Source organism: Jatropha curcas, chromosome 11 (genome assembly GCF_041381405.1).
Source record: "Jatropha curcas cultivar XTBG-Jc1 chromosome 11, XTBG_Jcur_1.0, whole genome shotgun sequence".
Taxonomy (NCBI): domain Eukaryota; kingdom Viridiplantae; phylum Streptophyta; class Magnoliopsida; order Malpighiales; family Euphorbiaceae; genus Jatropha; species Jatropha curcas.
In genome coordinates this window covers 2,179,105-2,191,233 of record NC_143161.1, presented here as the reverse complement: position 1 = coordinate 2,191,233, position 12,129 = coordinate 2,179,105, and the positions used below count along the sequence as shown (strand labels likewise).

General features: G+C 34.5%; 2 protein-coding genes and 1 non-coding gene across 5 annotated transcripts; all 3 read left to right on the top strand.

The window, feature by feature from the left end:
• The first annotated feature begins 58 nt into the window (after window positions 1–58).
• On the top strand, window positions 59–129 carry TRNAG-GCC (transfer RNA glycine (anticodon GCC)). The gene has a single exon. It is a non-coding gene; the product is annotated as a tRNA-Gly (tRNA).
• Window positions 130–3,432: 3,303 nt separating this feature from the next.
• Window positions 3,433–6,347, top strand: LOC105649655 (ARM repeat superfamily protein). Its single transcript, XM_012236364.4, has 2 exons — window positions 3,433–4,078; window positions 5,300–6,347. The coding sequence occupies exons 1-2, from the start codon at window positions 3,594–3,596 to the stop codon at window positions 6,147–6,149; spliced, it is 1,335 nt and encodes a 444-aa protein (XP_012091754.1). The 5' UTR covers window positions 3,433–3,593; the 3' UTR covers window positions 6,150–6,347.
• Window positions 6,348–7,481: 1,134 nt separating this feature from the next.
• Window positions 7,482–12,111, top strand: LOC105649656 (RNA-binding (RRM/RBD/RNP motifs) family protein). 3 transcript variants are annotated; one of them, XM_037638820.2, is made up of 3 exons: window positions 7,482–8,770; window positions 8,866–8,889; window positions 11,819–12,111. In XM_037638820.2, exon 1 carries the CDS (start codon window positions 7,555–7,557, stop codon window positions 8,767–8,769), a length of 1,215 nt encoding a protein of 404 aa, XP_037494748.1. In that variant the 5' UTR covers window positions 7,482–7,554; the 3' UTR covers window position 8,770; window positions 8,866–8,889; window positions 11,819–12,111. The 3 variants fall into 3 exon arrangements, with proteins under 3 accessions (XP_037494748.1, XP_012091756.1, XP_012091755.1); XM_012236365.4 differs by having other exon boundaries at window positions 7,483–8,770; window positions 9,644–12,111; XM_012236366.4 differs by lacking the exon at window positions 8,866–8,889 and having other exon boundaries at window positions 9,644–12,111.
• The last annotated feature ends 18 nt before the right edge of the window (window positions 12,112–12,129 follow it).

The following is a 12,129-nucleotide window of genomic DNA, read 5'->3' as shown; positions in this document are numbered from 1 at the left end:
TGTTGTTAAAGCTTACATATTATTTCTTATTTTTATATTAGCTTGTCCAAACATCAAAGCACCAGTGGTCTAGTGGTAGAATAGTACCCTGCCACGGTACAGACCCGGGTTCGATTCCCGGCTGGTGCATTTGCTTTTTCACTTAAACTTTTTTTTTTTTTTTTGGGTTGACTTGTGAGACTCATGTGTCAGGTGGAAGACTGGAAATCTACTACTGAAGTCGTTGAAGATTGATGATGATAAGCCAAGAAAGAAGAGCAAAGTCCAGTGCGTTTTTCTTATTCAGCTTTTGAATTTGAACCGTAATATAAAATTGGAGAGTGCTATCATCAAATACAAAGGAGTTTGCAGATTCTGTTGAAATTTGACAAAGTCTGCGTAAACGAAAACCGCATCATTACTCAGTCAATTACAAAAGAAAAACAACACTATATCATATTTGCATATATGATTAACATATTTATAAATGAAAAAAAAATTATATATTTTTATTTAATTAAAAGCAAAATATATATTCATCTTATAATAAAAAAAGATTCACAAAAAAAAATAAAAATAAAAATAAAACATATTCACTTGTCAAATTAGCAAACTAATGAAATTAGACAATATGGAAATCTGCCCATTCTTAGTTGTTGAATTTTGTGCAGGACTAGATGTAAATGCTCAAAAACCTAACAAGAAATTAAAGGCAACGTAACTGAACTGCAATCTGAAGGCACTAGCCTTCCTAAATTTGTTAGGCAACAAATAGATATGCTAATTCCACTATTATTAGGCGATAAGTTGGCAGCCTAGCTAAACCTCAAAAACTATTTCTGCATGTTAAATCTAAACTTTGAAAAGCTGAAGTCAACCTTAAAATTAACTCAGAAAATGAGGAGAAGCATCTGGTTTGAGGGTTTGAGCAGACAACATAGAAAAACCCAACAATTCTATCGTCATCGTCATGCCACCTTTAAGTCCTGCAATAAAAGGTGTAGCCCTAACTGATTAGTGGGGCTTTTGCACTTTTAGAATGCCACGTAGCCAATGGTAGCTTCTGTGGATGATATAATCATCCAATAAAAATTAGATTTAAGGATTTGGGTAATGCTAGTGTTGTTCGTGGACATTAGCCCTCATCTGATCTGATCACTTACTTACAATCTCTTTCTATTTATGTGCATTACTTAATTAATTAGTGGAGTGCCCATTTTGATATTTTTTTTTTCACGTGTTGTTTGGTCATGGAGGCATGCCATGTGGCACCACATGGGATTTTGATAATAGGGTTTTGTGCCATGTGTGTAGTTGTCATAGGCAATGCAAGATTTTGATTTGATAATAGGGTTTTTTTAAAAAAAACCCCACGCTTTTAAGAGTTCATACTTTAAAAAATTGTCCTCCCAATTATATTTTAAATGGAATGATTTACAGAGGAGTTTGGCCAAAGAAACTTATTATTATTATTATTATTATTATTTGAATATAGAGAGGAGATCAAAGCTCAAAAAACAAAACTAACATATATGATGCAATTTCATTAATGTCATACATAAATCAGGAAAAAGAAACTAATAAAAAGCAAAAAAAAAAAGAAAAAAAAATGGAGAACCTGAGTACCCAAAGATTTTGATCGTTATTTTGAAATAATAGTAAATCTTATAAAAACTTTTTTTCATAAAAGAAAAAAAAGTACATCAATTGTTAAAAAATTATTAATTTATATTTTTGAAATGAGGTGGAGTTTTATCTCTTTCTTAAAATAACCAATCCTTCCATAAAAATAAAAATAAAAATCCCATTAACCACTCAAGGCAAAGAGATAAAATTTGTGGCACACCTCATATGTGCACCCATTTCTTATTATTAGGGAGTTAAACACTAGCCGAATTCCATCAACCACAAAAACCATATACTCCGAACCTGTTCGACTCGTGAGCCACCCCGTGACTAGGGGATAAAGTAAAAATCCTAGTGGAATCCGACGTGGAATGGAAATATGCCACACCATCACACCTCCAATAATGCAAACCCACCAAAAATTTCCTTACAAGAGAAGAGAGAGAGAGGTCAATTTTGGTGCACTAAAATAAACCTTTCTGCTGAGTACATTCTTGACTCTTAATAAGAAGACATCCCCAGAAGTTTAAGTTACTCATCTAATCATCTTTCTACACCAGATTTACGTCCTTCGTTCTTGGTCAAACCCACATGTCGACTTGTTTAGATCAATTTCATAAAGTTACGATTTCTTTTCTTACTTTTATTTAGGGAATACAAAATACTGTATAGATCAATTTCGATAGATATCGTTATGTTTATTATGAAAAAACACAAAACTTTATGTCACGGTATCTACCTCGATGGCAAGTTCTCTTAGTCTAGCTAATTTAGCAAATGTAAAACCTAATACCCAAATATATTATAATTAGAATGAATTAATTAATAGAGGCAGAAATTGCCACAGTATTGTCTCCCTAGACAGAAAAATTATACGTGTTGGTTGGTTCCCTTTCGTGCATGCCCAAATCTAGAGGACACATCATATATAAGCTGGCAATTTCATGTTACTGCATTTAATTTAAAAAATTTCCAAGATTTATTAACACAAATTAATTACTTTATTTCTTTTGATTCATAAAACAAAGTAATTCTATAAAATTTTTAGTTTCTACCTTCTCATAGAAAATTAGCCAATCATTCTATCCATGTGAGAATATCACACACTGGTTCAGATTTAGATTTTCCTCTCAAAAATAAGAATTAAAATTGATAGGGTTAGCAACCCAATTTCAGTGGAGGATGGCACGTGTGACTGAGCCATAACTAGGTGGTTCTGTTTTTCGAGAGCATCTAGGCTGATGCTTCCTGAAACCCACATGCATCATGCTATAACCTCATAAAATCAAGATTTATATGATCCTTTAATTTAATTAACTCTATAATCCCAACTTAATTAATCCCTTGTTTACATTATATTCCACTTATTTCAAAATATAGATTTTTAATACTTTTATACGGATTTAAAGAAGTAATTAATTATTTTAAATTATAGTAACAAAATCAAGAATAATTTATAAATTACATTAACAAAATCAAGAATAATCAGTAATCGCCAAAAAAAAAAGAGTTAACAGAGCCGTCGGATTGAGCTTCCACTACGAAACTTCCTTTATTATATGGAATTGTAAGAAACAAAATCTTAATATCCCACTTAAACCTTAAACTGTAGCCTTATTAGACTAATAAAGTACTAATCCCTTTGTCTAATGACATATCTTAGTGACTAAAAGCCCTTAAAACATGTGCTCTGCAGGCATATGTGAATACAAAAAATTAATTAAGAGGCCTCTTATGACTTAATTACCAATTATCTAATTCACAGATGAGGCATTATAAAGAGACATCACTGTTCCTTTGCATGTGCTATCTTCTCTGTAATTTTTGCTCACACACGGTCTCTGAATTCTCTTTCTTCTCTGGTTTCACTGCTCCATATATATTCTTCTCTCTCGCTCTCAAAGCTCAGAAGTCAAGATTTTTACCAGCTTTTTCCGGGAAACAAAGACTAAACCAAAAACGATTTCTTGATTGTCTTTATTTATTTTATGTCCCAAACACAAAAACCAATCATGTCTGCTCCTTCTTCTTCTTCTTCTTCGTCTTCTATTTGTTTGTTCTCTTACACAAAACTTAAATTCTTTACTCGTATTAAACGGTTCTTGCAATCTAAAGCTGCAGAAAAGAATAGTAGTAATAATAATAAGCAAAGAACGACTTCGTCCAAAGTAGTTTTGGTCGATAATAGTGATAAAGAACAAGTACAAGTAGTAGCTATGGATGGAGAAACTGATCAAGATGATTCTTTGGTTTTACAAAGATCAGTAAAGAGATTTCACTTTGGAACTTGGGAAGAGAAGGAGATGGCTGCTATGGAAATTGCAAGATTAGCTAAAGAAGACGTCAAGATAAGGAAGTTAATGGCTGAGCTCGGTGTTATTCCGGGTCTAGTAGACTTCGTTTCATCGGATGTCGTTGGCCGCCGGCGATTGGCCGTCAAGGCCTTGATTGAACTTGCTAATGGAACTTACAGGTAAGTTTATTTATTTATTTATTTATTTTTATTCATTATAGCTCTTGACAAGACTTATCACAGGATATTCTTGAAAGTGATTTTTAATTAACTCATTTAGTTTCCTAATTCAGGAGTTTAAATTGTCTTAAACCAAGTTTGAAATTTAGGAGTTTGGTGTTTTTGGTCTACGGTGGGGTGATAAGAGGGACCATATACAGGCATAATCAAATTTTTTTATGACCAAGTTGCTTTCAGGTCAATAAGAAGTAGGTAGCTAGCCATATTAAATTTTCAAGATTTCAGAATCAAAATTTTTAGAAAATTAAATATAAAAAATACAATCGTCTAATCTTGAATTTCCAATCTTCAATTGGGAAACATTAAGAATTTGATTTGAGTGGAGCCCTTTTCGGGCATTGGCACTATTTGAATTGGGAATAAAAGAGGGGCAGGGTTGCTCTTCCAAGATTATGGAGGCTGGACCCAGATTCCGTATAACTATTCCTGCTTTCATTATGAAACTAATGCTCAATCATATGCAAAAGGTTCCTTAATTACTAGGGGACCCTAGTTGCTAAAGGTCATATGTCTTTATCTCTGGACACTAGGCTTTTATTGGATTATTGAGTTTTTTTTTCCCTGCTATATTTGCCTTTTTAGTCCTTCACCATCAACTCTGTTATTTTATTGCAGAAAAGTTTTATTTATTGCATAGTATTATCCTTTCCATTTCTGAAGGTTGTGCTGTTGAATGGCTATTTTTCTCCAAGTGGGGCTTGTACTTTCTTCATCAGGAATCTATATTTGGCATTTCATGATTGTTTCTTTCGTTAAGAAAATTTATTCTCCATCTTACATCAGGAAATCTGAAGCAAACATATAGTGCTTAATTACTTTACACTAAATTCTATGGTGATGGGAAGCTTAGAAGGGACAGTAATGTTAATGAAGCAGACATTGTTGTCTTTAAAGAGATATAAATTAATAAGATTTAATATAACTAATCAGATTCCTATGATCTCTAAAACAATAAATAAATCCCTTGCTTTGACCTTCACCTTTCAACACAGATCTAAATTTTCGAATCTCATTGACTTTCTCTGATAATTTGGTATGCACAGTGTTTTATAATTTGATGGGTATACCTAAAGAAACAACTACCGTCTCACTAGTCTAATTCAATTATGCATTAAACTTTTCTGATTAATGCTTTGTTTAATTTATTTAATTTTTGTTCAGGAACAAAGCTATCATGGTGGACGCAGGAATTTTCTCAAAATTACCCAAGAACACAGAGATTAAAGAAGAATCAGCACGACATGATTTTGCAGAATTGATTTTATCACTGTCATCTTTAGCAAACACCCACTTCCATATTACCTCATCAGAAATTCTACCATTTCTAGTTGGGATTCTTGAATCAAGCTCAAGTGTTGAAACAAAAGAGTTATGCTTAGGTACTTTCTACAATCTTTCATCTGCATTGGAAAATGCAGGACCTTTGATCTCCAATGGAGTAATTCAAACTCTTTTGAGTTTAATATCGGTGAAAGAAGTATCAGAAAAAGCCCTTGCGACATTAGGGCATTTAGTTGTGACCTTAATGGGAAAGAAAGCGATGGAAGACAATTCATTGGTACCAGAAGGCTTGATAGAGGTGCTAACTTGGGAAGATAAACCCAAATGCCAAGAATTAGCAGCTTATATTTTGATGATTCTTGCTTATCAAAGCTCAGCTCAGCGGGAAAAAATGGCGAAATCTGGGATTGTTCCTGTACTTCTTGAAGTTGCATTATTGGGGAGTGCTTTAGCTCAAAAGAGAGCATTAAAATTATTGCAATGGTTTAAAGATGAAAGGCAAACAAGAATGGGTCCGCATTCTGGACCTCAAACAGGAAGGATAACAATGGGGTCACCTGTAAATCCAAGAGAGACTCAAGAAGGAAAGAAGATGATGAAGAATTTGGTAAAGCAAAGCTTATATAAGAACATGGAAATGATAACTAGGAGGGCTAATGCTTCAGCAGAGTCTTCTTCAAAGCTTAAGTCTTTGGTTATTAGCACAAGTTCTAAAAGCTTGCCTTATTAAAGACTTTAATTATACACATTCAGCAATTTTCAGGCTTCTTTTTAGAATTTTGATTTTTTTTTTCTTGTAATTTTATTTTGAATGTTGTTATTTGTGGAGGAGAAAAATGCATGTCTTGTGCAGCATAGCCTATTACGACAATTGTACATGATAACCAATAAATAAAATTTCTATGATTTCTCTTTTTTCTTCTTAAAAGATTCATCAAAATGTTTGATTTCTCCTTGTAAGGGAAAACACAAGTTTGATTTCTTTTTTAACAGACTAAAAAACTTTACATGCTATGGATTAAAGAGGACAAACACCTCCATGGTTGTACCGAAACTTCCATGTTATTTGGGCCAATTCCTTCAAAGAAAATGAAATGTGGCCTACTCAAAATCGACATGTTCTTGGGAGACGACAGGCAATGAAAAGAACGACAATTCGTGGAGTAACGAAATTCCAAGTGGCTGCTGATAAAAAACATACGACAATTTGGTATGAAGAGAATAGTCCAGCGTCTATTGAAAGGACAGCATTTGTTCGTAAAAGACAGACGGCACAACGTTTCAGACAGGACTACATAGGTTTCCCAGTTAGAATAAAGGAAAAGGAAAAAGGAAATGGGCCTTTAAAACATGGTCTCATGATTAGAAATTAGAAGAGGCGGGCTCTTAATCAATTGAACCAGCCCATCAAAAGCCCATGAAGGTGTATATTGGATTTTGTTAATTCTTCCTATATTACAATACAAATGCTTTAGCCTTTAGTTAAAATTTTTTTTATTCATTATCTCACGGAGTCCAAAGAGCCGAAATAATCACACGGGTTATATAATAGAAGTATTTAATTTTTTAATTTATTATATTGGTGAAAATTCAGACTATATTTGATTAGCTCCTTAATTAAAATTTTCTTCAATCAAATTTAATATTATTTCTGCTCTATAAATACTTGTTATATTTAAAATTTTACATTCATTAAAAAATGATTAAATTTATTTAAATTATAATAAATTATTATTATTTTAATTTAATATTAATTCTCTAAAAATTATTAAATTAAAATAATAATCATATAAAAAATAAATATAAAAATATGTAATAAATTTTTTGAAATAAATTATTTTTTAAATTTCACACGTTACTAAAACCGAAGTAACAGGTAAGTATGATAACAATCGAAGTTGTATGTCTTATAACAATAATAATAATAATAACAATAAAATTAGTACCGTATAAAATGAATAAATAAATAAATATGGCTAAATTTTTATACTCAAATTTAATTGTTCTGTTTCGTGATACGAACCAAAGGAAGCCCAAGATTTCGGATTTTGGCTATAAAATTACGTGCCCTAAAGCCTCTTCCTTGGCTTGTAACCTATCTGCCTCCCTTCTGTTTCTCTCTGCACTCGACCGTAATGGACTATATTGCAAAGAAACGCAAAGCCGATGAGATTGGCACCGCAATAACTCCTACATCAACCGTCACCGCCGTCTCCACCGCACTAACCCCAGAAGACATCCGCAAGGTAATCGAGCCTTTCACTAAGGAAAACCTTCTTGAAATCCTCCAAACAGCCGCAATCCGCCACTCTGACGTCCTCGACTCCATTCGCACCGTAGCCGACGGCGACATCTCCCTCCGAAAGCTCTTCATCCGGGGTCTTTCCTCTGAGACCACTACCGACACTATCCGTACTCTGTTTTCCTCTTATGGCGAGCTGGAGGAGGCCGTTGTAATTTTCGACAAGAACACCGGGAAATCGAAGGGATTTGGGTTTATTACGTATAAGCACGTGGATGGTGCTCTAATTGCGTTGAAAGAACCAAGCAAGAAAATTGACGGAAGGATGACTGTTACTCAGCTGGCCTCTGCCGGGCAATCTAGTTCGGTGGCTGGTAGTGGTGATGTTTCGTTGAGGAAGATTTATGTTGGGAATGTACCGTATGATATTCCTTCAGAGAGATTGTTAGGGTTTTTCTTGGCGTATGGAGAGATTGAAGAGGGACCCCTAGGGTTTGATAAGGCCACGGGTAAATCTAAGGGTTTTGCTTTTATTATATACAAGACTGAGGAGGGTGCGAAGGCAGCAATTGCTGACCCTGTGAAGAATCTTGATGGACATCAAATTCTTTGCAAAATGGCTGCTGATAACAAGAAGGTCAAGTCTCAAGGTGGTGTGGTCGGTGACAGTACACAGCCACAGCCACCGTCTCAACAACGATCTTCAATGCCTGGATCTCAGCAGCCACCGGCACAACCACAGTCTTCAATGCCTGGACAGTACGGTGTTCCTGGCAATTTACCACCATATGGAGGGTTTTCTGGATTGGGTAGTAATGGATATGGATTAAATTCCACGTTGCCTGGAGGAGGTTATGGTGGTCCAGGCGGAAGTTATGGTGGTCAATATGGGGTTTCACAGTATGGAGGACCGAATTCAGGTGAGTTTGGTGGGTTGAACAACGCAGGGAATTCAATGTATAGGATGCCTCCAAGTTCGGCTGGAATGGGTACCGGAGGATATCCGGATGGTGGGCCGTATGGGTTGTCTCAGCAGCACCAGCCATCTTCAGTGCCTCCTAGAGTTCCACCTGGAGGGATGTATCAGGGCATGCCACCATATTACTGAGGTAATTTGATAACTTGCAGTTTTTTGCTATTTTATGTAGTTTGTTGTCTTTCTTTGGGGTGAAATTGAAAAGTTTTGCATGTGGGCTGTGTGTAGGTTCCTCTCTCTTCAATGGTTGAGGTAATTCTCTTGTCACACAACTTTATGTCATTTGTGTTGATTGTGCTTGGTGCTGTGTTATTAAGGCCTTTTCACAAAAACTTCATTGATTCTAAACGCTGTAGTTTTCCTATTTTGTTTTCTCCTAGTTGCTAATCGGTTTTTTAATTGACTTCTTTGGGTTTCTTTTCATTGAGGTTGTGTCCACTAATTGTTTTTTTTATTTTTTATTTTTTTGGGGATTGACTTGTTTCTTTGCATTATTGGACCCATATCCCATCCTTTGTAATTTAGCTTGTAATATTAAATTTTGGAATGCTTCTTGATTTGCTTCTTAATCCAAGCTGATCCAAGCGGTTCTTTTTAATAATTGCGGTGGCTGCTGTTTCATAACAGATTAGATTAGGCTTATCAATTATCGTTTTTTCCATGCTTGGCTTTTTGTTGAAGAATGCTCTACAGCAACACCTTTCACGGTTTTAATTTTGCCTGTTTCTTAATGGTGGTTGTTTGTTCCTTGAAACTTTTTAGTTTAAATTTTGTATTTAATGTTATCGTTCTCTTTGAATTAATGTTTTTTGAAACCAATTATTATCCATGCGCTTGGAATTTACCAACTTTTAACTGATGAACAGATTGTAGACATGGTGGAATTTGTTTCATGGCTTTCCACTGCTTCTGTTGAGTTGTTATTTTCTGCTTTATATAGCAATGTTTTTGTTTTTTATGTTTGACATTGAATACTGGTTTGTGATCTGATGGGTGTTTGGTTCAGGTGTATGAGAGCTTCTTGGGCACAAATGCTTTAAATGGTTGTCGTGATTTGCTCAATGCAGAAATCTTTGGTTTAATTATGTGGACTACTGTGCTTTTGTTGCTGCTTCACTTCATCTTCTTCCATGAGTTGTGGTTGGATTTGTGATGGATGTCACTTGAATTTTATGGAAGTTCGTGTAGACTAGATCAGTGTTTTTTTTTGGAAGGATTGTAGAATGTTTTTTTTTGTTGCGGTGGAATATATTTACCTTTAGTTAGTAAAAACCCTTCTTTCCTGCCTATTAGAATGTGTTTGTGCTATTCTTGCTTCCTCAAGCTAATATTTGATATTGTTTTAGTGCTTTTATAGTTCATATTGGTAAATTTGATGTTAAATAAATGCATGAGCACTTTTTTGTATGTTTAATTTTTATTGCTGTATGAATATACTCTCCTGCTTATATCCAGGAATGGGAGAAATATGTGCATATGTGTTATGGTTAGACTCGGCATTCAATTGCAGTATCCCCTTTCCACCTTTTCTTTTCCTCCCTCTTCTCTAAGAAATCAATTTTAAGCCTTTGATTTATGTTTCCCACGTCCCAAGCATAAGCTCCTTGTATTTGGGTGATTGGGTTATATTATTGGATTTCGTGGATGGGTTTATCCAAGAATGTTACTGACTCATCAATTCATTAAATCGGTGGTATCCTTAAAAGAGTTGATTTCATTGTGGTTCCTTATTTTGACCTTGTGGACTGACTATTTGTGACTTGAGTTATTGGTTTAATCTGCATTCAGTTATTGTTGGTGAAGAATTAGTCATAAATAAAATTCTCTAACAATGGAAATAATGAAAAAATGTGCAGATCTTGTTTAGATCACTCTTTTTTCTTATTCTTCTTATTTGATAAGGGAGCGTCAAAGATGCTTTAGATTGGTCTGCTTCTATCATTCCTCTCATTTTGTTGCCTGTAAATGTAACAGTTGGTCATCTATTGTCTTAGTGACTTACAATCCGTCTTCTTATTACAATTGAAATCTGTGCTGTTAAATTATTTTTTGAGCTTGTCACAGTGGTTTTCGCCTCACGTGTTGAACACCGTATTTTAGCATGGTGTATTTCAATAATAGTGGAGACTGTATATGTTCAGTCATTGGCTCTTGTTTTTAATGGTGATATTCTTACTTGATATGTGGTAAGGTGCACTACATGGTATGTTGTCCTCCTTGCCAAAAGATGTTCCTAGTGTCATCATGCTGATGATGTTCTGTAATGGATTTTCTTTTTTTCTTTATTGTACAAAATTCAAAGCTTTGTCAAAAGCTTTAAACAATTTGAAATCGATTAAACCAGAACTTCTAAATGCACAGCAGGCTTTAATGTTCTTTATCTTGGCTCTTGATTGTTAATATACTATTCCTGTGCCATGAACATGGAGGGTTTCTGAGTCCGTGAGTGTATTCAACATTTATCTACATCTGACTGTTTTAATTTAAGCATATTGGTCCATAGTTTAGGGTCAACATAACAAGAATGCATAATTCCGTAAAATAATAATATAAAAAAGGAAAAAAGACTGATTATATCCCATTTCCTCGATTCTCTTATTTGAATGCTTGTCAAAAATAATTGATAGCTTTTGGAAGAAAAAATGTGTGATGATTGCATTAACTTTGTGGGAAATGTTGTATAAGTGGGAAGTATTGCAATGGAGTGGAAATTGCTGAGAAAATGTTGTCATTGTATGATCTATATTCTATGCCAACTTTTGTATGAGATACACCCTGATGATTCATTGAGGTTTTGGAAATGCAAATGAACTCAAAGTGGTGGAAGTTTTGGGTGATGAAGTGAAATGAAAAGAGGTGTTGATGCTTAAATGGATTAAGTTGTCATTTAGGGGCAAGTTTTGACGATTAAGTATTGAGAGAATTAAGATTTAACATTCTTTTATTTTTAGTTTATTTTTTGTGCTTTGCTTTGACGATGCGTTCAAGGGCTCTTTGGTTGTGCTCTAATGCTAAGAAATGGATGTGTGAGGCTGTATTTTGTAGTTAAAGGGTTTTAATTTTTGCTGATAGAAACTGTGAATGGGTGCTGGAACTAACTAATGATTTTGGCGATGTTTTGTTTTTTCCTGTTGGGTTGTGGTGGTGGGATGACCCACCACAAATCATATGCCCTTTGAAGTTGGGATTCCAATTTGCTTTACCTCTGGAGAAGGCAACCACCAGCAACATCCGATCAGTGGACATGGAGAAGATTAAGGATGGCCTCTAATGTAATTCTTTTGCTTTTTGAAAGAATTTTATTCTTGAAAATTCAGGTTGCCATGGTTTTGGGAAAATGTGTATGCAGTTGGGAGGAATATTTGAGAAGCTGAATACGAGTATTCTACAAGATGTAACTTACGCTAGATTGTAACAATCAGTATAACCAATTTGGTACATATATAAAGGCTTAATGGATAGTTTCATCCTCAACTTTGTATGGTCTTGCAA